Source organism: Chelmon rostratus, chromosome 23 (assembly GCF_017976325.1).
Source record: "Chelmon rostratus isolate fCheRos1 chromosome 23, fCheRos1.pri, whole genome shotgun sequence".
NCBI classification, from domain to species: Eukaryota; Metazoa; Chordata; class Actinopteri; order Chaetodontiformes; family Chaetodontidae; genus Chelmon; species Chelmon rostratus.
In genome coordinates, this window is record NC_055680.1 from 5,999,392 (window position 1) to 6,022,319 (window position 22,928).

General features: G+C 42.1%; 1 protein-coding gene across 1 annotated transcript; it reads right to left on the reverse strand.

Moving 5' to 3' along the window:
* Positions 1–250: 250 nt before the first annotated feature.
* tdrd7b (tudor domain containing 7 b) lies at positions 251–22,337 on the reverse strand. Its single transcript, XM_041964959.1, has 20 exons — positions 22,242–22,337; positions 19,949–20,155; positions 18,848–18,992; positions 14,370–14,577; positions 11,533–11,615; positions 9,540–9,748; positions 8,754–9,116; positions 8,316–8,623; positions 8,039–8,231; positions 7,778–7,889; positions 7,401–7,603; positions 7,180–7,314; positions 5,301–5,384; positions 4,850–4,984; positions 4,617–4,727; positions 3,986–4,134; positions 3,620–3,852; positions 3,297–3,480; positions 2,886–3,046; positions 251–2,183 (listed from the first exon to the last, which is right to left on the reverse strand). The coding sequence occupies exons 2-20, from the start codon at positions 20,153–20,155 to the stop codon at positions 1,963–1,965; spliced, it is 3,444 nt and encodes a 1,147-aa protein (XP_041820893.1). The 5' UTR covers positions 22,242–22,337; the 3' UTR covers positions 251–1,962.
* Positions 22,338–22,928: the final 591 nt, after the last annotated feature.

Genomic DNA, 22,928 nt, shown 5'->3' on the forward strand with positions numbered 1-22,928 from the left:
ATGCTGTATGACTCCTGCACCAAATATGGTGCATATTGTCAAGAAAAAATTATTTTATTAGATACTTGAACTTTTTGCAGTGATATAACATGTAAATAAAACCGAAATGGTTTGCTATTTTAATAAAGAAATCAAAATGATGAAATGATGAGTGAGTTTTCTCAAGTTGGCTTTCAATTAAACATCACACTATTGTAATACATGACATAATGATTGATTGAATGGACTGATCACATGTAAACCTCTCAAATGGACTTTATTCCAAAAAACAAGTCTTTTATTACCTCCAGGTCATTGTCAAACAAAATGATAATGTAATTATGATCTAGAGTATATAAGTTAAATATAAATTAAATCCATTGTCAATTGTTAACAACAATGCAGGTTTGAGCTTTGTCAGGTCTTCAGAACTGGAGAAGCATTTGCACATCCAAAACCACGATGCAGGTGCGTCCGAAAAAAACATTTCAGAATGAAATCCCACATCAGGCCAACATTTGATGGTGGCACTGGAACTAACCAAGCTTAACTCCAATTTGAAAACTACAGGCTTAACACTACTGGTCACTTAATCGGCTTATTGTTATAACATCAAACTATATGTGCACACAATTCAGAAAGATCTGCAACATGCAGCACATGTAATCTGCTGAAACTGAAGTCTCGTTGTCAGACAAGAAACAGAATAATATAGGCGAGATACTCGGCTCCTAAAAAGCTTAAAGTCACACTGTAATCAGTGTTTCACGGGAGGAGAAGAGATGGATGAGGCGCTGCCATCACAGGAGTCAGGAAGTAGGCCTCAAGTTAAATAAAATCACCTCTACTTTTTTTCCTGCACAAAACGGATTTGATAAAGTCACATTTATCTTGTTCACAGTTGGTCAAAATATAACTTTTCCTCAGCATTCAATGACTTCTTTCAGTTTAATAGAAAACCCCAAGCATAGGCTTTTCTGCTGTACGTGCAGTGCCAGGCTGTACCAATGCTAAAAACAACTAATGCTGGGATAAAACAAACAACAACAAAACATATTGAGTGTATCACTCCTCACCGAACCCTACTGACTTCTCTGTGTTGCTTGGATTGCGTTGGTGCTGCATTTCCTGTTGATTACCAAGACAGTAAACGTTGCACTCTAAATCTAAAATCATGCTTGGGCAAAATAAATGCTCTCTACATTACGCCTGTCTCCTGTGACCCATTGACTTGTCTATTTCTTCTCCTCTTAGGGGGGAATGTTTGCTCTAACCTCTGTAAACTTCATGACGATCAGAGATACCATCCAAAAAGCAGCTTTTGTAAACAAATGCATATAAGTTTCCCAAGCACATGAGAACTTTGCTGAGTTACTTTTAACATTTTATGCACTTTGCATGGTGCTCACATTGGCAGGGTTGAGGGTCTTCAGGTGTCCCCCCAGATGACACACACTAAGACTGGATGCACTCACAGTACTGAAGGGTAAGATGCCGCATTGGATTAAAGCTCATACCGAATGGTATAAGAATGCATGTTGTATCGTTTCCAAAGCTTTGTGAGACTAATATGGAAAGATTCAGCAGTTCGTTACTGTGTGCTGAAGGTATGTTTTAAGTATCTGTGGCAAGTTTGGACTGACATCATGCATGGGTGTGTCGTCCCGTGGTCACACTGCAGTCACTCAAAATCACATCACAACGTCCTTCGATGCACAGCCCAAAACACAACAAGTAAGTGGCTACGACACCTACACCTCTCCTCTTTCTGTCAGTGCCAGTCTCTACATGCTACCTCTCAATTTCCCTTCTTCGTGTAATTTCTCCTTCATCGTTTCATTTCTTTCCTCTTTCCGTCAGACTAAATGGTAGATAGATAAAGATGGATAAGCTTCTATTTTGTCTATCCACAACTCACAGCGCCTTCACTGAGCAACAGGATAACTGCTCAGCTAGTGGGACTCGACGATGATTGCCTGTTGTTTACAGCTCGTTGGTCAGCTCATCAGCAAATTCAGCCATGATGTCATGCACCCAGATGTCCCTTTCTTCCTGTGAAGTGTCGACCAGGAAGACTGTCAACTTCCTGTCCCAGGGGTTAGTGGCTTCCTGTACGGCCTCCAGCTGGGCCACAAGTGGTTTCTTCTCCACGTGGTTCCTGAAAACAATGGAAGCTTCTTCTGACCACTGCCTTGGCTTCAGTCCTATGAGGGAGACAAGTAAAAAGGTCAAGCTCACTTTAATGATACAGTCTTGGCTTTTCATGCTAACACTGTATCATTATTGCTACAATGCAAGTATAGACATCAACAAACTCATTTATTAGTTGTTACACTAAATCAACAAATGTAGCTCATACACGTACTTATACATCCATTATCTATACACCACTTTAAACTAAATAGCATTTAGTATGTCACAATACACATTTTTAAAAATCGGTTCAGAGTTCCAGCATCATATGCACATTACATATGTGGAATTTAACAGGATCAAGTTGACATTTTTTATATTGCATTTTAAGTGGATCCAACTATTTTGCATAAATCAGCTAAAATATGGCAGTTTAATACTTAAAAATGCATCATACGTATTTTATAAGCTCACCATATGTATTATATGTTAAATATGAATATGCAGAGGTAACAAGTAACTATTGCTGTCATTTGAATGTAGTTCAGTAAGAAGTACAATATTTGTTACTGCAATGTAGTGTAGTGGAAATATAAAGTAGCTGCAAATGGAAATACTCAAGTTAAGTTAGAGTACCTCAAAATAATACTTATGTACTTTACTTAAGCAAACATACTTAGTTACATTTCACCACTGGAGTGTGGACACGACCTTAGCATTACCCTTCAGACTCTATTGGGGTGGAGCTCTGTATGGATGTCCACTCTACTCACCGGCCAGCTGAGCAGTGATACCCTGGAATGGCAGCTGTCTAAACTCCTTGATCAGAGGTCTGAGCTGGGTGCAGCTGACCAACTCATGTTTACCGTAGTCCAACTCGTACACAGACACCAAGCCATTGGTCAGAACTCCCTTCACTAACACACGATGCCAGCTGACAGAAGAGAAAGAGTGGATATATTCAGGCAAAGCTGCTTCCATTTGGCCAGCTATTGAATATCAAGACAGAAGGCAACACAAATACTGTGTGGAAATCAGAGTAATGGACTCTACTTTTATTCATTTTCTTGCTTTTAGCAGAGCTGTCAGCTTTTAAAGGCCAGTATCCAGACAGGTGAAGGTCTTTTCAGTTGTGCTCATTGTTTTCATCAGATGTAATGAAATTAAATCATTGCTTAACTCACTTGTTCTCAACTTTAGCAGCGTATATCTGATTCTTCTCGATGTTGAGTGGTTTCTGTTCAGTTTTGTTGTAATAGAGAATCATCTCTCCCATCAACACCACCAGTTTGTACATATCTCTCCAGGGCTGCAGCACAAAGTGTCCGGGATGGCATGCCACTGACACGTAGACATCCATGTTGTTTCCTGAGAAGAAAAGACATGTGGACACGTGATTTTCCAGGCTTCAGTAGGGCAAAATACTGAATTAGACTGCACTAATACATATATGGTTGGTGTCATGCCTTGAAATGTTTTTGTCTTTAATGACTATGATCTTCGTTACCTGCTGGGGGCAGCTCTAGTAATGGTGGCAGCTGGAGGGAGGATGAGGGGGATGACGGTGTCTCCGGTGGGCTGGTGGTGGTCGTGCTGCCTCCTCCACCTCCTCGGGGTCCTGACATAGCCCTCCTGAGATGAGGCTTGGCTGGGACAGAAGTTGACGCTGGACTCCCATTAGTGGAGTTACTGCTGCTGGAAGTCTTGGAGGATAAAGTGGGTGTGGAGATCTTGGCAGGGCTGTGAAAATAAATGAACAAACAAGATGTTAATTTGGTTCATTCATGTGGTATATATAGGGTCATATAACTTGTAACGAACAGTGGCTAAATAGTGCGGGGATGATACAGATGAATATAAAAGCAGCAGGAACCTGTGGCTCGTCAGGAAAACGTCTGGTCGCTGTTTGAACAGGTCAGACTGGGCCATCTGATGGTTGAGGCTGCGGGCCGGGTCATGGAAGCTCTTATCAGTGAAAAGGTGGACGTAGATGCAGCGCTTGGTTTCATCTACCTTGGCAACCTTGTGGGGGTGATGTCAAGGTGGTACATGAAGAAGAAAAACAGAGGGAGGGGGAATGCAACAAAGCAAACAAGGTGGTGGAGGCCACATGGAGGCAGAGGAGGCAGAGAAGAAAACAATACTAGTGGCAGCCGGTAGTAAGTGAATTTGATTTTTATCAGATTGACAAATGTTACGAAACAAGCTAACAGTGAAAGAGACATAATTACTCAACCTTTTTATGTCAATAAACACATTTGAGGCTCCATTAATGCTACATCTCATGTGAGAATATTTTTCACTGTTGACTTTGTTCTCGACTGTAGAAGTCTCTATAGTAATAGTGAGTCAAATACATTCTTTCATTTGCATCATTTTAATACATTAGGCTGTTTTCCACATCGTGAGAGATCCTTTCAAACTTCCTAAAAGATCTGTCGAGGGCTCTGCAACCCTGAACCAATATATGTTTAGATGTTAGGGAAGGACTGGCAGCAGCTTACCTTCATGCTACAGTCTGTGGTGTTGAGCACTTTCTCCCGAAGCCACTGGACAGCGTCTGGAGTCCAGGATCCAACACTGACAGCCAGGTCTGCTAGACAGCACTTCACAGCCTAAACACAGGTTGCTGGGTATCATTTTATAATATATGTAGGACTGCATGAGGAAACACAAGAAAAATCCCATCAATGTATCACTGCACTTGACCGTTTTACTTAAGGACATAGAGGCTGACCTGTGGTGGGATGGCCATGAGGTCACGGAGGAATGGTGGAGGGATCTCTCTCAGCTCAAACACCTCTACAGAAGCCTGCACACCTACATCTATGAACAGGATGTCCAGCACTCTGCTGCCGTGAAGGTTGGTGATCTGAAGATGGAAACATAGGCAGGGAAACCTATTATTTTTTAGATAGATGCACAAAATAAACAGCTGTATATGAAGGCATAGTATATGAAGGTTATATAATGGCTACTAGATTTTCCGACATTATCAAAATATGTACCTCTGGTGTACCTGTAGGCTCTTTTTGATCTTTGCTCTCATGGTAACTACACCTAGCTCTGTTGTGCAATTGTGACTTTATTGCTTTTGATAAGCCAACATCAATCACATTTTGGTAAATGGTAAATTTGGTAAATGATTCACAGTCTGTGAAGTATTGCAGGGAACAGTGCCTTCTTACCTCTATACGGGACCATTTGCCTTTGTAGCGAGCCAGACATCCTTTCCCACAGAAGGGCCTGGACACCAGGAACTCTGATGTTACCTGGAACACAAACATTTGTCATCATGAAACCTTTATTGACCTTCTATGTTAAATCTGACTGTACTTCCTCTGGATTGGTGAGGTCACTATGTGTAACTGCTGCTTTATGACTGCAATAAAATGATACTGTAAAAGCTCACACAAACATTTCACAGGTCCACCCAGTCTGCTGCAGGTGTACGCTGCAATGACATCAAAGATTAGGACTTTAGATCTGTGGTTACTTGAAATAGAAAGGGCTTGATGTTGAAATAAATTAAGATAGCATATGTTAGAATTATGAATGGTTAATTAACCATAGCAGAGATGTGTTACTGTCTTATTCCTACATTTATTACAACAGTTGCTTGATGAGAGCAACATTACACACCAGCAGGGGGAGTTACCCTAAGAGACAAACATCATTCACTTTGCTTGTCTCAATTATGTATTACCAAACTGGATGTTAAATTGTGAAAGTTAATTTCTGACTCTCCTTCTGACTAGTAAAACAAAACCAGATCATCTGGTTTGTTAAGGGTGTGGAATTGATTTGTATAAAAACCCTATTACCTCCCGGCATGCTTGATGATTTGAAATACACTGTCTCTTGTCTGGTACAAACTTGCAAGGAGACTCTAGCCTTGGTAAAAAGACATTACCAGACACCACAATGTTTTTACCTAAATACTGACGTAAAGTGTTACTGAGCTGCAACTATGGGCTTTAAAGGACAGCAGTGGAACACCTACAAAAAGCACCAGCTCCACTGCGCTGCAAACAGATTAAGTGGCTTGGTAATGTCTTAACTCCAGATTATCAACCTAATCTCAATCTGTCCACAACACAACACGTCTGAAAGAAGCAACACAACACAAATACATTCACAAAATGCTTTTACAGATGAATGTGTGAGTTGTAGTCACGTTTAATTTAAAATGCTGCAATGAAGACATATAGACTAAGCAAACACATTAGCACATGTCAAAGGAAGGTATATATTTTTCTCTTTTCATTTCCAGTCAGGAGTTTGCAACACATTGGTGCACACCCCATGTGAGTTCCAATAAGAAAAAGTAATTCTATATTAATAAATACTTATATACAGGCATATGCTAATGCAATGGTTGCCCCTACTAAATTTTAAAAGCATGGCATATAACGCTGCACAAGAAAAGGCTGACCTGCAAGAAAACAATGAGATGAAGAGAACAGCAGAGAAGAAAATGAAATGGGCTGTCAAATGCTTTGAAGACTGGAATAAGTATAGTGGTGTAGATCCAGACCTGTGGGTCTATCATAAAATCAATAACATAAATATAACTACAGTGTTTGTTTTATGTACATTTTGTGGGGGAACTTTCACTCTCCACAAGCCTCCTCCTGCACAGAACAAGAACAACGTAGATGTCATAATTACAATAATTACCTGCCAGCTGTCATTCTCTACTGAAACATATACTCTGTTCTAAGAGGTTTTCGTTGTATCTTTGTATATGTATGTCTGTTGTACATGAATTAAAAATGACAAGGATGTCAGTGTAGCTATGGTTCTCTTCATTAACGTATTAGCTAATTGCACCATAATGAATATAAAGACTTACAGGATGAGCCTGGTGATATTCTATATTTTTTCTTATTGTCAATATATTCCATAAAAAGACCAAAACCAACAATGCATTATCCCATCTCTCAATCTCAGGTTTTTGGTCAACAATAGAGCTCTATGGCACATTTGTTTCACCAACTGAATAGCAATGCAAGCATTTACGGTTTGAAAAATGCACAAAGACATCAAATGTAGCGTGGTGTTAACCTGTGAGTGGAAGTATGTCTCTATATTCTCCAGTATCTCATTCAGCTTGGCAAGGCCTCTGGAGGGCAGCTGGCAGTAGATGGTCCCATCTGAGCAGACGCTGCTGACAGTCACGTTCATATAAGCACTGTTCACCTGAGGAGAGCCAGCAATAAAAGTTTAGTATGCTCCACACACACACACGCTGACTCAACCACACACATGCACAAACTCTCCTGTACCTGTAATGGGCTGGCTAGCGTCTTGTCCTGCAGAGCTTTCATGCAGGCGGCATTGATGTTGACATCATCATCCTGTGACGTGTCGTACAGAACGACAAGAGGGGTCTGCCCTCTCTCTAGGATCTCAGCCAATAGAATCCTTCCACTTGCCATTGTCTCAAACTTCTTCAGCGCGGCAGGCTCCTGACAGAATGGCTCCAGGCCTGGGAACACACACAAGTACAGTTACATCAGTTTGAACTGCAGAAATAACATCATCGTGTGGGGTAAGACAAAAAGGATAAAGTAAGAAAGTGTTTGTTTTCCTTTGATTTACTATTCAAAATAGCTGGACTTTGGATATCCCGATGACGTGTTGATGATGTGTTCAGACCCACCTGCCAGTTTACACTTTGTCGCCTGGAAAGGCAGCTGGAAAAACTTCTCGTGCAGTTCAAACACTTTGGTTTTGCTGATCACCTCTGAGAAGCCATGATCCACATAGTGCACCTACAGAGTCAAAGGCAAAGACCACAGGGTTAACTATACTTCTCATCTCAAAATGCAAATTGCAAAGATTCCTACAAAGTCTTTTATTTTTTTGTCCATCACTTGACCTTCAGTGACTAGTGTCCTTGGTTATTTCCTTGACCTCTCACCTTGACCTTGTCAGCCATGACCTCGCAGACTTGCGCCCTCAGAATCTCCTCCTCCTCCTCGGCCCTGACGGCAACAAGCTGACCCGAGGATGGAGATGACAGAGGAGATGTACTGCTTTGTTCTAGGCCGTAAAACTCCCTCATTTCATCCTCCATGGACTCCTGGGCATGGGAGTAACCCTCACCAATGTACCTGAGAGAGGAGGAGAAACAGACAGTGAGAGATTTATAAACTATCAAGTCTTGCAGCACATTCACACATAAAGCTCTCCCCTACCTGAGTATGACTCCATTGGTGTTGGTGGCTTCCACCACCAGTACAGAGGGATACTCCTCTTTGGGGATCTGCAGAGAAGGCACTGCATGGTTACTGAGCCTCCTCCCCAGCTCCTGCCTCACCCTCATCTCCTCCTCACTGACCGAGGAGTTCCTCTGATTACAGTTCTCATCCTCTCCTCCTCCACCTCCAGAGCTACTCCGCCTGTATAAGATGGCCCTCTTGGGGTTGTCAGGCATCGGGTGGTCGATGGTGCAGATGTCAGAGAGAAGGTGAAGGTTCTCAAGGACATGTCCGGGCAGTTTGGTCTTGTAAATAAATAAATAATAAATATAAAACATATATATATATATATAAAATATATTAGATGATGCATCAGATGCAGCTCCTGAATTTGGCAATGACATTATTATGACAGGGTTTCAAATGGTCACTGACTTTGTAGGTGTCCTGGAAGAGCTTGGGCAGCGCGTGCGCCCACAGGCCATTCGAGTACTTCACCAGCAGCTCCTCCAGTTTCAGCTTCAGGTCAGGGCTGAGGGTGGCAGGAGAGGAGGGAGGGCTGGGGGACGAGGAGGACGACGGTGGAGACTGAGGAGAGCGAGAACCAGAGCGAGTCAGATGGGTGCTGGAGGGTCGCTGCTGGGCAGGGGAGTGCGAGGGTTTGTCTGTGGGGGTGTTTGAAGTTGGGGCAGAGGTGGAGTTTGGGTTAGGGGTAGGTGAGGGGGAGGATGTAGTGGTCTGTTCCTTGGCGGGGTAGAGTAACAGCTCTGATGGGTTGCTGCTGCAGGTTTTCTCTACCTAGAAGAATAAATGCAGAGAACTCATTATAAACCATTTTGTGGGCAACACAGACTAAACATGACAAGAAGCAATTGTTGATTTTTAATGAATGAATGCTCGCTCACTTCTCCACTGCATTTTGGCAGGCACTTGTTCCTGTTAATAGGCATTTTTTGCTTTACCAGCCCTTCTCTGGTGACCGACTGTGTGCCTGGTGTCTACCTGTGGGTACTGTGATTGTGTGCCTTCATTTGTTGGTGCTCTGCTCTCATCATCTTATGTGTTCTAGTCTTGACGGTGAGCTGCCTTGTCATGCTGCTTCTCACTAGCACCACTGTATTATCATTTCATCACAAAAGTAATTATTTGGGCTTATTGTTTGTAAACTAATTAAGATAGCAACTCATAATAAATAACTACAGTAATATAGGGAGTACATACAGTGCATATGTGCGTCCAGGTCTCCAGGTCTTTGATGGACTCAGTGGGCAGGTCCTGTTTGTACAGCTCTCTGTAGATCTGAGGCAGCTTCGACACCCAGAACCCGTTACTGTACTTCCCCAAAATCTCCCTGATACGACCCTGGACCTGCTGAGGGTTGTAGGGCTTTCCTTTATCTGAGCTGGGGCTCTCATTCAGATTCAAGGGTGCTGGACGAACAGAGGAAAAACACAGAAGAAAAGAGAGATTACACAAGCAGGCAATTACCGCTTCTACAACTTTGATCTTCTCACCCTGGGAACTTGATCTGATTTGAATCAAAAACGAGGGAGGAATAGAGAAATGACAATGAGGCATAATCACAAATAAACTTATGCTCCCTTATGCCCCTGCATTTGTCTTTTGATGTACAGGAACTTTTCTTCAGATTCAAATTAGCTAGATAAGAAGACATGGAACATGACAAACTGGCCCATTGACCTTCAGGCTTCTTTCTGATTAATAAACCTTAATAAAGAGGTCAGACTGTAAACTGACCACTTTTGACCACTGAAAAATGCTGCTTGAAACTTGTTGACATTCAGTATTCATCCAAATCTACACATATATCTCCAATATTAAAGCATGAATCCCTAAAATGACAATAATCAAATTAAACTGAGTTATATCAGAATGTGAAGCATACTGTCGGTACTGCACATTTTCCAAACATGGGTCTCACATTAAAGGGTAATGTGGTAACCTGGGCCCTATTTGCTTTACATATTTTGAGGTCTAAATGACAAAAAGGTACAAAACATTTTGGAATTGGTGCAGTAGATTGTCTCAGATGGCTGCTGGGAATTGGGCTATGACATAATCCTTCTTGGCAAATGCAGCCGTCAAAGTACGTCCACGGAAAATGCTTGTTTTGCCACTGACAGGCTCAGATTGTTACTCTACGTGTCTATGGAAAGGATCCCTGCAGAGACAGACAGTTTCAAACAGTCCTTTCTGATGGGGAACTGAAGCCGTTGAATCACTCTCTTCAAAACCACCAGACTCCTCTTACAAAAGCAGTAGTTTCACCTCGCAGAAAACAGGAGTTTCTGTGCCACCGCTGCCACAATTGGTTAATTTGTTTGTGATATTGCATGACTTCTGTGTTTTAAAGGGTTAGTTCAGAACAAACTAACTGTTTTTGTCAAATGAGTCTGGAGTCATTGAAGATAACGGCAACAGATTCCAAATGTTTTTGTACCTGTTGGTCATTTAGACTTTAAAATATGTGAAAATAGGGCCCAGATTCAAAATACTGGAATTACCCTTTAATACAATTTCCTCTTCCATCAGGGATGTCTCTGTACATTCAGGAAGCACAGACTCTTAAACCCCTCAGTATGAGACTTTAATGGTGTCTTCTGTCAGTAGGGGCCTGATATAAACATGTGTAAAATGAGCCCTCAACATAGTTTGTCCCTCAAAGCTATGCAGTTCATTACATTCCAGTGCTTTCCCCACAGGCTATACATGCCAAAGCCCTTCATCTCACAGGGAACATGACAACAAACACATATTCAGTGGAGGTAAAGACTTGTAGGAGAGGAAGTAAAGAGGCGGGAGGTTCACACAGACAACTCAGAGCCCTGGGTGCTGATTGAACCTCAAAGGTTTTAAAATACAGTTAATGTCTGCAGGAACCTCAGGGAACTAACGGAGATGGGGTTGCTGTTTGTTTCCTCAACACATCACAGATATCATGAAGGTCCATAGGAGACAGATGGCTGTGATCTGACACTTCAGAACAAGATAGCACAGCATGCCACGGGCAAACTGTCGTCTGCCTAGATAAGTCATAAATGTTAAAGTTCTCCAGTGATGCTGAGAGGAGCTGGCCTGCATATGAATTATTAGATTAAATACAGGTCTTGATGACATTTCTTTTTCGTTTGGAGGACAAAAAGCTACACAAACAGTATTTTTAGCATAATACAAAGCAGCCTGTCCTACTTACAGCCAGTCTGTTGGGAGTTTCTGGAAAGGTGAGCATGCACCTCCTTCTGAAACCGTGACGGGAGGGTCATCCTCTTGTCTGACCTGGACACAAGAGACCAGAACAGGAAGAAGGGTTACTTTCTATGACACCTGGAACAGTAAAATTGGGAAGAAGGCAGGCGAGGCCCTTTCTCTTTTTGGAGCCTTCAAAAGCTACAGCATACTTCATCCATCAACTTTGTGCACACTTTAACCCCCCCCCCCCCCCCCCACTAAATTCTGTCTTCAGTTTTAAGGGTAGGGTAGGTCTGGCTCTGTGCTGCATGTCTCATCCTTTATCTCTTATTAGGCACAGCATATTGTGGGATCCGTAACAAAAAGGACTCTGGTAAAATCTCAAAGTCTAAGCAGATAACCTGCTTAAATTCAGTGAAAGACAAAGTCTTTTTTGGTTTGTCCTCAGTATCACAACCCATTAATCAAACTGTCTCATCCCCCATTGGTCCAGAACAATGAGTCATGAAATACAGCACACTGGGTACTGCATTGCACTGTGTGTTGCATATCAGATGCTACCTCTCAGGCCTTGTCAGCGACAAACTGAGAACGCATGTAAAGATTTCTTCATGGTGCAAAATATTAATCTCTTTTTCCACATAGCTGACCTGATTTTAATGTCTGTTATTCTATCTTGCAGGACAATCTCAGTCCTGAATCCAATGATTCAGTAACTGCTTTGTTTTTCTCTTTATTCAGCCTGCATATCCTCTTTTTGTTTCTCTCTTCAGTCACAACTCCTGGCCCACCCTGGTACATACCTAATAATGGCAGCGAGCAATAAAGAGAGCACCCTAAATGGCCGTGAGAAGGTCTAAATGACTTTACAACCAATACATTTGTACACTTCACTGACCTAAATTAGTTTTTCTTCAGGGCTGGTGGAGGTGGTGAGAAGAAATTATAGCAGGATCAACCAACACTGATGATTCTCACAATTCAACACAATACCTTCTCGGACACGCTGCACTTTTATTTAGAAACTGCTTCCGTAACTATGAATTTCTTGCCAAATAAACCTGTGACTTGAGTGTTAACACCTTTGTTGGGGTATGGTTTTGAGAATCACCCAAGCTGGTCACACAACCTCACCCTTGTGCTTTCTCTCCGCAGGCAGAGGCATTTGCCCATAAACTCTCACCCAGATATGTTAGTAAAAGTATTTAAACTGTACTTCTATGTTGGCTCTCTAATTTTGTTTGCTGAATTTACCACTTGTGCTGCCAGGCATCCCATAGTGCATCTGCAGGCACACACACACGGACACACACACACACAAATGATGACTGTACCGTCCAATGGAAGATCTAGAGCGATACAGAGAGATGTGCTGATTCACTCTGTGTCGGTTTAGAAGTGTTAATCTACCAGAGAATAGAGCAGGGATTAGAAAGGGCTCACATCCCCCTGCTCTAGGCTCGTGTCCCCTGGCAGAGCACCGGGCTTCCCACCCTGCCGCCCCATTGTGCTGCGGAGGGCCAGCAGCACAGTGGACACCCACGGAGACACTGACAGAGGACTGATGTCAGTTGTTTTCACAGTGGACAGACGAACAGGGCCATGGATGGATGGAAGTGGGAGAACCAGTCAATGAGCTGAATTAATCTAGATTCAATGTTTAAGCAAAGTAGATAGATAATATCTCACTATGCTCCTAGATGGCTTCTCAATAACAATGAATCAGGTTTTTAACTCAATCAGGGTCATGGTGAATGATTGAAGGACTCTGAACCCAAAGTCCACTGGAATAGGTGCTGATATCACCAGTAAAGGGGGGTAATTATGATCAATCTACCACTGCATTCACAGAGAGTGTCAGAGAAATGATGGAAATTAAATACAGACACCAATTAAGGTGAACATTGATTGTGTGCCAAACATTTAGAGGAGGAGGTGAGGAGAGAAGAGGTAGAAAGAGGAAGTGATTATAGTGAAGGGAGGACAGAGGCAAACAGAGAGAGAACCAGAATAATCTAGAGAGCACATCATCAGCCCAGTGCTGAATAAGCACCAGCAGGGAGGCTGTCTGCACTCAGAAACCAACCAGAGTTCAATCACGCTCCCATTCAGCAGCAGCCTATTCTGATTCAGCTCAGATCACGCAGGTGGGAGGAGAGGAGGGGGGGCAGAGAGAGAGAGACAGAGAGAGAGACAGAGAGAGAGAGAACGGGGAACATGTAAGATTAGCATCAATTTTCATTTACTTTTGGCTGTGGTTTGGACTAAATGGTGGACAGTGGCAAGAAAATACAAACAAGTAGTTAGAGACATTGAATTCACCGCTGTAAAATACCCCAAAATCATTGTACCCATTGTAACTTTTTGATTCCTGGAATTGTCTGAGATAGCTGAAAGAACTGTTGTGCCGCAGAGTACATCTAAAGGAAATGTTCTGGTATGAAATCTGGCTTTTCTGAGCATGTTGGTCATTTACACAACCCTCTGCTGTGATTTCCTGAGCAGTGCGGAAGCCTGGTTGGTGACTTCCACTTATAATTGTGCTATAAAATCCCACAAATATGTGGTGCTTCAGAATTGGGACGTGAGCTACAGTTTTCGTTTCATACTAAAGGCCTGCAACAAGTCACAGTTTGAATGTGAAATCCATATTTTGTTTATTCCTCCACAGCCAAAAAGACTGTATTTTGCTCTCAAACTCCATAATAGCATTAACATAAAATCATCTACATTCATAAACTCATTTGAAATGACGGCGCCTAAGTGAATAACTCTGTTGAGCGTCTCCTCCTTGTCTAGCTGCTTATACCTGAGTAGCTCCTAAACATTCCCCTCACTCACTTCTCTGCAGGTGGGTTCCCTTTTCTGTTGGGTGTGTTCTGATTGGACATCTTGTTCGGATGCACACCAGTCTTGCCCTCTGACTGGCCATCCCTCATGTCCCTCGCCTGTCTGAAGTCTCCATGTCCTGCCCCTCGGCCGCCGCCTCCTCCTCTTCCTCCGCCTCGCCCACGGTGGTTTGGCTGCCTCAGAGAGGTTTGAGGTTTGGCTGCACGGAGAAAGAGAAGGCAAACAAGAGAAGTAAAACTATGGACTTTAAGTATACACATACTCCCAGACGGGTGCACACACGCACACCCTGACTCAGCTAAATCTGATGCTGAGGCAGGGCAGTGTGTCTGTGTGGAGGGCACAGTGTCACAGAGATCTGTAGATAGATGTAGACACATTAGATCTGATGATCATAGCTCCAAGCAGCAAGCCAAGCAGCATTAACAACAGACTATCGCATATTAAAAAGGACATTGTTTGAGAAGTTGAAGAAATTCTCCTGTACCTATGCTCTTTGGATTTGTCAGGATAAATTCCTAGTAGGGTTGTGTAATAAATGGGTGAGGAAGGTCAAGGAAATACGCCTATTTGCTTGCTTGCTCAGAGTTAAGCGATAAGTCACTCCCATGTCACTTAACTATGGAGCTGGAGCAGGGAGTCAATTAGCTTAGCTTAGCATAAAGCAGGGGCAATGAGATACCAGCACCTTTATGCTCAGCAATTAGCTCGCTAGGGAGAACAGGTAAAACCTCCTTAGACTCCATAAGACACTGCGTTCAAAGAATAGTTATATATGCAACTCTCTGTAAACCACCACATGTCCTTTTTGCATTTCTGCAGCAAATAAGATTTCAGGTGTCAATTAGTGAGCTTTGGTGATTTTCTTGAATTTTGGGGACAGCCAGGACCCTTTGTTTCTAGTCCTAGCTGCTCAACCGTTGATGCAGGGACATGAGTGGTGTTGTTCTTCTCATCTAACTCTCAGCAAGAAATTTCTTTAAACGCTTAAAAAAATAGTAAGCTCCTAAATGAGACAAATTTTATTTGGTGTTTCAGTGATTGCTATTAATAGCTGAAGGGAAATAGACACAATTCAGGAGACTGTGGCTACACTTGGAACATTTAAGGTGAATGAAAGAATGTGTGTACATATGAAGTGGGGCTCTGCTGGATAATAACATACAATATATACTTAAAGTAAGCTACATACTTTCACCCAGAAAAGATAAGCTCTCAACCCTAATTCCTTAATTGTGTGTTTAACAAATTATAGACCGGTAACATCTCTACTAGCTAAGAAGAGTTCATATAACAGCAAGCAGCAGAATTTTTCTAATATGATTACACAACTGTAATCTGTGATAGCCACTCTATGTTCAGTAAAAAGGCTAAAAGTCACAGTCAAGTCATCCTTACACAGCACCTACCAGTCCAGCCCCTCATCACTCTGATGTTACATCATTCAAGCACAGCAAGGCTGGCTGGCTTAATGACATCACATTTCCGCTCAGTGACATCATCAGTATATCTCGTTGTGCATAACCCTTAGTCATTTCCACTCCCACACTCCCTCTTCTTTTTCAGTTCTTCCTCCCACTGCCTGCTCTTTTATCATCACTCTTTCCTTCATCTCTCTCTTCTTCAGCAAGATCTAGAACTTTCTGCTGCTCCCTCATCCTCTCTGTTCTCACTGAATCTCATTAAATCTTTCCAGTGACAAAATCCAACAAGCGGCTTCATCAGCGTACGTCTTCAAAACTAGGCATAAGGCAATTTGGATTTCTAAACCTTGTGTAGTGTTCTACTACATAAGCTACTCATAACCTATGAGCTACTGGCAGTCAATCTAAGAATAAACCAGCCAATTAATTCATCAATAAAACTTCCAGACATGCATACATTGCAGAAAGTCAGCAGTCACACACACACACACACACACACACACACACACACACACACACACACACACAGGCGCAAGCTTAAATTCACATGCAAATATAGGCAAGGACAAGCACACACAGACACACAGTCAGAGCAGACGCCGCGTCACCTCACCAGCATGGACACACAGTCCCTGGTCGGTCTCTGCCTGAATATCAATATCCTGGTGAGGCGACGGAGGAGAGAATAAGAGGGAGAGAGAGAGAGAGAGATGGAGAGGTTGATTTGTGAATCAGCTGCTCTTTGCTTGCAGCTGAGTCTCAACTGCTATAGGCTGCATTAGCCTCAAATCTCAACACCCCACCCACCGTCTCTCTCTCTCTCTCTCTTTCAGGCTCCCTCCTTCCCTGTCATCTGTTCACCCCCTCCCTCCTTCCCATTTCACCATGCCTCTGCTTCTCTCTTCCTCCGACCCTCTCCTCCCAGCACTACCACCTCCCACTTGCTCCACTGACTCTCTCAGAATATTCTGCAGCATCGCAGTCTAGCGAGGGTAGGCTATGAAGGAAAAAGACATACATGTTTCTGTACTTGTGCGTGCACGTGTAGAGGAACGTGCATTTATGGTAGTTTGTGTTTTTACAGAGCAAATAAAATCGGAAAAAGGTGACATCTTTGTGCATGTATGACCTACACCTGTCTGCTTGAGTGCATGTGCGTGTGATATTCTTAGTGCCAAAGGAACTGCAGGTCTCCACAGAGCAACACTTTAAACAGGCCAGTCGTTCATCCACAAACTGCAGGGCAGCAGCGCAGAAAGCATTTGCTAATGTTGCATTGTCACAGTCCTGATACAGGCACTGGACACTTTCTAGTTCTCTTTTTCTGCAGTGCTGCTGCACTGTACCACCAGACCCCGAGAGGTGTCTGGATAAGGTTTGGAAATATTCAGGAAATTGAGTGGTTCCTGTGATTTCCAGGCTACAGTTTACTTTTGTTTTGTGAAAATGAGGTAGTGTATGATAAAAAAAAAAATACAGCATAAGAGAAATACAGACATTATTTACTCAAGAGAACTAAGACACAAGGGGCAGAAAACAGAACTGCTTTGTCATCACCATTATGCAAACAGGAGGGATTATATACAGCAAAGATATGCTGCCAGTATTGTTATTTGTTCCATCTTTTCAGCAGGGCCATACTGTAGCTACCACTGAGATCACTGGTGTCATGTCTTGGTGTCTTCAGGTGAGTTAAAAGCATTTTATTTAGCATAAGAAACTATAATGTTTAAAAATATAAAATAAAGCATATACAGTAAATATATTCCCTATAAGTATATATAACTATATCATTTTAGTCCTGTGAGGGACGGGGAGGCTTTGAAACAGCATTCAGCATGTTGGAAAATAAAGTTTATGGAAATTTTGGAACAGAAAGGAATTTTTAAAAAACATTCTCTTCCTCTTTTTTCTAATTGAGCAAGGCACTGGACTCACAGCCTTAGTATTTCAAAAATCCTGGCCCTGACTATGAGTAACATTTAGTCAACAGACACTTAAGCAAGGTCTTCTGACCTCTCATGTTGTCTGCATTTCTGGATATTTTTTCTATACTCACAGTAACTCATGAGATGTGAGGCATTTTCTGTCACACCAGATGTACTGTATATCAGTGCTGATATTCCTCCAAAGGCAAGCATGTGTGCTGAGCTCTCCTTGCTATGTTGTCAAACATGTTTTCAATAGTGCTGCCAAGTAGTCGTTCATTCATCTGAATGACATTCAAGTCCTTTATAAACAGGAAATGTTGTATTCCAGGGTTTGAATAAATACCACGGCCCAACACACACAGGACACCCGACATCAGTTTTTCTGGCAGTGCTACAAGTGTGAACCACTGAGCAACAGAGCTGCCACACTATTCATGATTCCAGTCCATATTCATTTGCATTTCTTTAATAAAGAGTTTAATAAGGCCTTGTTAAAGATTTCAAATTAGTTTTGAGAAACAATATATATAGTAGATGTTCATTTTTGCTGCAACTGAAATAACATTTAATCTAATACCGAACTGATTTAAAGGCACCTTGTACCTCGGTTAATGTAAGCCAGAAACAGCTGTGTAATTCAATAGATGTAATTGTGTGTTCTCCCAGAGAGCCTGATAAAAGGGAAAGTCTATAAGATTACAAGTGGTATGTGGATCTTGTGAAACTGGATTATAGTTTCCTGTTGAATACTGTAATGGAAAACCCACAAGATCCAAAACCATTGCCTCCCCAGTTCTGTTTCTCCCTAAATTACTGAATATTTTAGCTTGCAGTCTTTCACACAGAAACAGTGAAATCTCAAACGAAACCAACAACATTTTCAAACCCTCCATAAACTGATTTAGTTTTAAGTTGTTTAGCCTCTTTGCCACCAAAATAGTTGAGTGACCTGTCAGGCTTTGCAACCCAAACAATACTAGTATCAAGTTCAATAAAAAAAACATATATACACACGTATATAATTGATGATAATTTTTAATATAAGCTAAAGAAAATGGCTGTGTAGCATATTAATGCTTGCAAACACCCCCAAACTGGTGGTCCACAATCTTACCATTGAGGACGAGCTGGGCAGCCGGTTTGACCCTCATTTGGGTGTTGACCAGGTGGGGTCGGCCTGTCTTCTTGGAGCTGCGCTGACGAGCCACCACCTTGGCTATATGGGCTGTCTCATTGGCCCCTGAGGCGTAACACACCATCTGATGAGATACGAGTACACAGAAAAATACTCATATCAATAAAAGATTGAGTTATTACCTCCTATTAACCCCCAGATGTGCATCTTATCTAAACTATGTCTACAGTACTTTGGATACATTCTGGTATTGGGCGCTCCAAAACAAATATTATTCATTTAAGAGACATAACAGGGTTTCCGTTGTCTGCTAAATACTGTTTTTTTACTGAGAAATCTGTTGAGGTCTGACATATTTAAATCTCTCCGGTCATAATGTCCAGTGAAATTAATTCCAGAGGGGGATGTGAAAATATTCTGGCTCTGCATTCCTCACTGCTTCTCTGATGTCCACCTTCCCTGTCACTCTTCCCCGGATATTTTCACATCAAACTCCATGAATTAAGTGTTTATTTCAACCAAACCAGGTTTGATGATTGTTGGCACAGTGGAAAGTTGAACCAAGATGGTTTTGGTGAGTGTCATTTTGTGTCTGTTGAGTTTGGATGAAGTGTGTTTTCCAATGATTAAATTGCCGTTTCTGTGAATGGAGTCTGGTGGCTTTGGTGGGAGCAATATAGCAGTTGTTTCTGGTTAAACAAAATGGATGTTACTCTGTCTATCTATCTCTGTAGGGATCCTTTCCATAATGTTGTCAGACTTAGAATAACAATCTGAGCTTGTCAGTAGCAAAAACAGGCACTTTTGGTAGACGTTCATTGATGGTGCGCAAATGCCTGGAGGGATTACACTGCAGCCTGTTTCAAAGCTGGCAGCTGCAGCACTCCTACTCAATATTGAACAAATTTCAAAAATTGTTGCTCCATTAGTTGCTTAGACACAAACATACAGGCAGAGACAAGAGAGAAAACAGAGAAGGAATTAATTGTGTTATTTAATCTTGGCTGAATATGTGTGCACATCTATCCTCCAAACCAAGCATCCTGCACCAGCCAGACACACACACAAACACACACACACCTCTCCAGAGCGGTTGCGCTCCATGCGGACTAAAGAGGGCATGCTGGCTAGTAGTGCGTCCAGGTGGTTGTGTCCCATCTGTTTGTGTGGTATCTGCTCCCCGGTAAGCTCCTTGTACTCCGACTGCAGGCGGGACAATGACAGTCCACCTTTGTTGGCCTGGAGGACGGCCCGCAGCATCTTCTTCACCAGCTCCACGTCAGCCATCTGTGGGGAAAAATGAAAAAATGTAATTCCATAAATTGCCTGGCAAATAAGCAAAACTTACACCAAAATGAAATGAAAACCGGTAAATCTAGTTACAAAAAATAACTAAAAAAGTAAAAAAAATTAAACCTGAAGAGCGGAACAATGAACGAATCAAAGCAGTCTATTAATATGATGACAGATGTAGAGATCTTAAAGAATATTGACTGGCTCATAAGCCACACAAACAAAAGAAGGAACAAGTACAGACAGACAAAACATGCTAAGAATTCAGGAGAACCACTTCACAGCGCTTGATGACCCATCCATTTTGATATTAGCTTTTCATCAGTTTTGTTTTCCCCGAGCCGTTCAAGGCAGGGGGCAAGTCCGAGAATGACTGCTGCTGATGATGATGCACACCCATTCAAATTTGCAATAGTCGACACATAGACTGAGTTCATCCCATGTGCCGGTGACTGACTGGTTGGGCAGGTTTTTATTAACTGATTTTGAAAGCAAACTGTGTATTTCAATCAGGCTAAAACCCAGTTACAGACTGCAATGGCAGCTAGAAATGTCGGTTTAGAATTTTTACTACTATACTATGTATGTATACAATGGATAGCCATACACATAAAGGTTTTTGATTTATGATAGTCATTGTCTATGATGAAAACAAATATTCATCTACCACATCTATTTTTCCACAGACAAGGGCGAGGAAAGCATATTTTCAATGACCATTTCCACTGTTCTGTCAAATATGCAGATATTTATTGGTGATTTCACTCACTCGGAAATTCTCTGTTGTTTTTCAAAGCCACAAAGTATTACCGTAGCCCACAAGAGACATTATGGTGAAGGGCTTTAGGTTTAAGATGTGATTGATTTCCCCTCCGTTGTACACCCCGGCACATTCCAACTTCCTGCAGGGAAACACTTTCAGTTTGCCAGCAGCCAAACCAAACCACCCTGCAGAGGAATTTAGGAAAAACTACCAAAGTACAAACTTGATCCATTATGATCTTCGTGAAAAGTGTAATAACGACAAAATACATCTCACGATGTCAACAAGTACTCGGTAAAACTGAAGAATCTCGAGACCTTTGCGGACGTGGAGACACACCCTCAACCAGACACTTAGCGCAGAGGTCTGTCCAGAGCAACGCTGTCCCTTTTCATGACAAGTGGCCAAACAGCCCTCTAAAATGACAACATTGTTTAAATTTCACGGGTAGTCTTTGGTGTTTGTGCTCTGCCCGTTGAACAGGAATTCATCGCATACATTTTGCATTAAGTATTAACATTGTTTTCGGGAAGACATCCACGTTTGTAATGAGATTGCATCCCCTCCCGGGACTTATCTCCATGCCTTCAATTGAATATTTTAGGAATATATATGTAGGCTATCCCGTACTGAGCCTGGATTGGAGAAAAAAGTTGCACTGGAAACAAGGGAGAGGATCTTGTAAGATTTACCTGACTTGTCATAATGGAAATGTTGCAGCACTAGCTGAGTTTAGGCCACTTGTTGATATGGCCACTTTCTGCAGCGCAGACAACAGACGGGACAGGGAAACTGTGAATGACGTAACGCGTCACACTTCAACTCCACACCCTCCATCGGGACCAAACTATGTGAAGTTTGCTCGTGGTTTATTGTTTTCTGAACAAAACTGTCCTTCGAAGTGCCTGACAGATGGAATGATCCCGGCAGAATGCATCAGACCCGGTGTACAGACCGCTTCGGCAACGATACCGCGCGTAATATCGAGTTAAATCCTGCGGCCACCTCCGGAACAGCGGCTCGTCAAGCTAGCTAGGAAACGCTATCAAAATACCGGAAACACATAAATGTTGCCTCCATAGTAAAACTACAGAGGGCCAAAGAATATTTTGTAGTAGGAATAGTTGTCACGCCAGTTATAATTTTGAAAGTCCCAACCGGAAGTCAAGCTTTGCGTCCTAGCTAGCTTGAAAGCTGTCGCGCCATCCAACCGGGAGTATAGAGAGACGCAAAATAAACACCCGGCAAAACTTTGCCAGGAATGAGTGTTACAAAAGTCCAAGTAAGTTAGAGTAAAAGCTACAAAAAACATTCTACCTTGCTTTAAAGAGACAGGGATGGTGAAGTCAGGAGCTGGTCCAGTCGCTGTCAGTGCTGTCACCGCCACAGGGTTGAGCTGCGGCCGGAGCTCTGTCCCCGGAGTGTCTGCCAGCCGGTCCAGGCACAGCCTCTCCTCCGCCACCTGATTGGTCGGCTGTGCATGGGCCTCTGGCTAATTACACGTCAATATATGCATCCAGGGGACACCTCCTGTCCAACCACAACGAAAGATCGTTAACGTTATTTTTTTTGTAGTAATGAGTGCTGGACCTGTACGTTTACTCATTGCAGTTTTTAGGCAACACACCCAGAAAGGACAAAAATAAGTCTATCAAAAAGGCATTTGAAAGTTATTCACATTATAGAGGAATCTGTAGATTCCTGTAATGTATTTTCATTATAGTGTATATCATTCTTTCTAAAAATGTTTTATTTTTTCTATTTTCCATTTGTTAATTAATCGTCTTTTTTTGAAAAAAATGTAAATGCATTTTGAATTGACTGGACTGAATGGATTTGTTAATTTACTTTCCATTCTCAATAATTCTTTAAGTTTTGCATTCTCTGTCATAAATGTATTCCACTTCACTCTGTAAGTTTAATTTACTTTTCCCTTTTCTAACTTAAATGCTGGTTTAAAACCCCTCGGTAAGACTGATTATTTATCAATATCTGTCAATAGTA

Excerpts from the sequence above, each read along its gene's own strand:
- tdrd7b (XM_041964959.1), bottom strand. The coding sequence starts at position 20,155 with ATGGCTGACGTGGAGCTGGTGAAGAAGATGCTGCGGGCCGTCCTCCAG. Across the intron at positions 7,315-7,400 it reads CGCTAGCCAGCCCATTACAG|GTGAACAGTGCTTATATGAA; the intron begins GTACAGGAGAGT and ends GGCTCTCCTCAG. Across the intron at positions 4,985-5,300 it reads GCAAATGGTCCCGTATAGAG|ATCACCAACCTTCACGGCAG; the intron begins GTAAGAAGGCAC and ends TTCCATCTTCAG.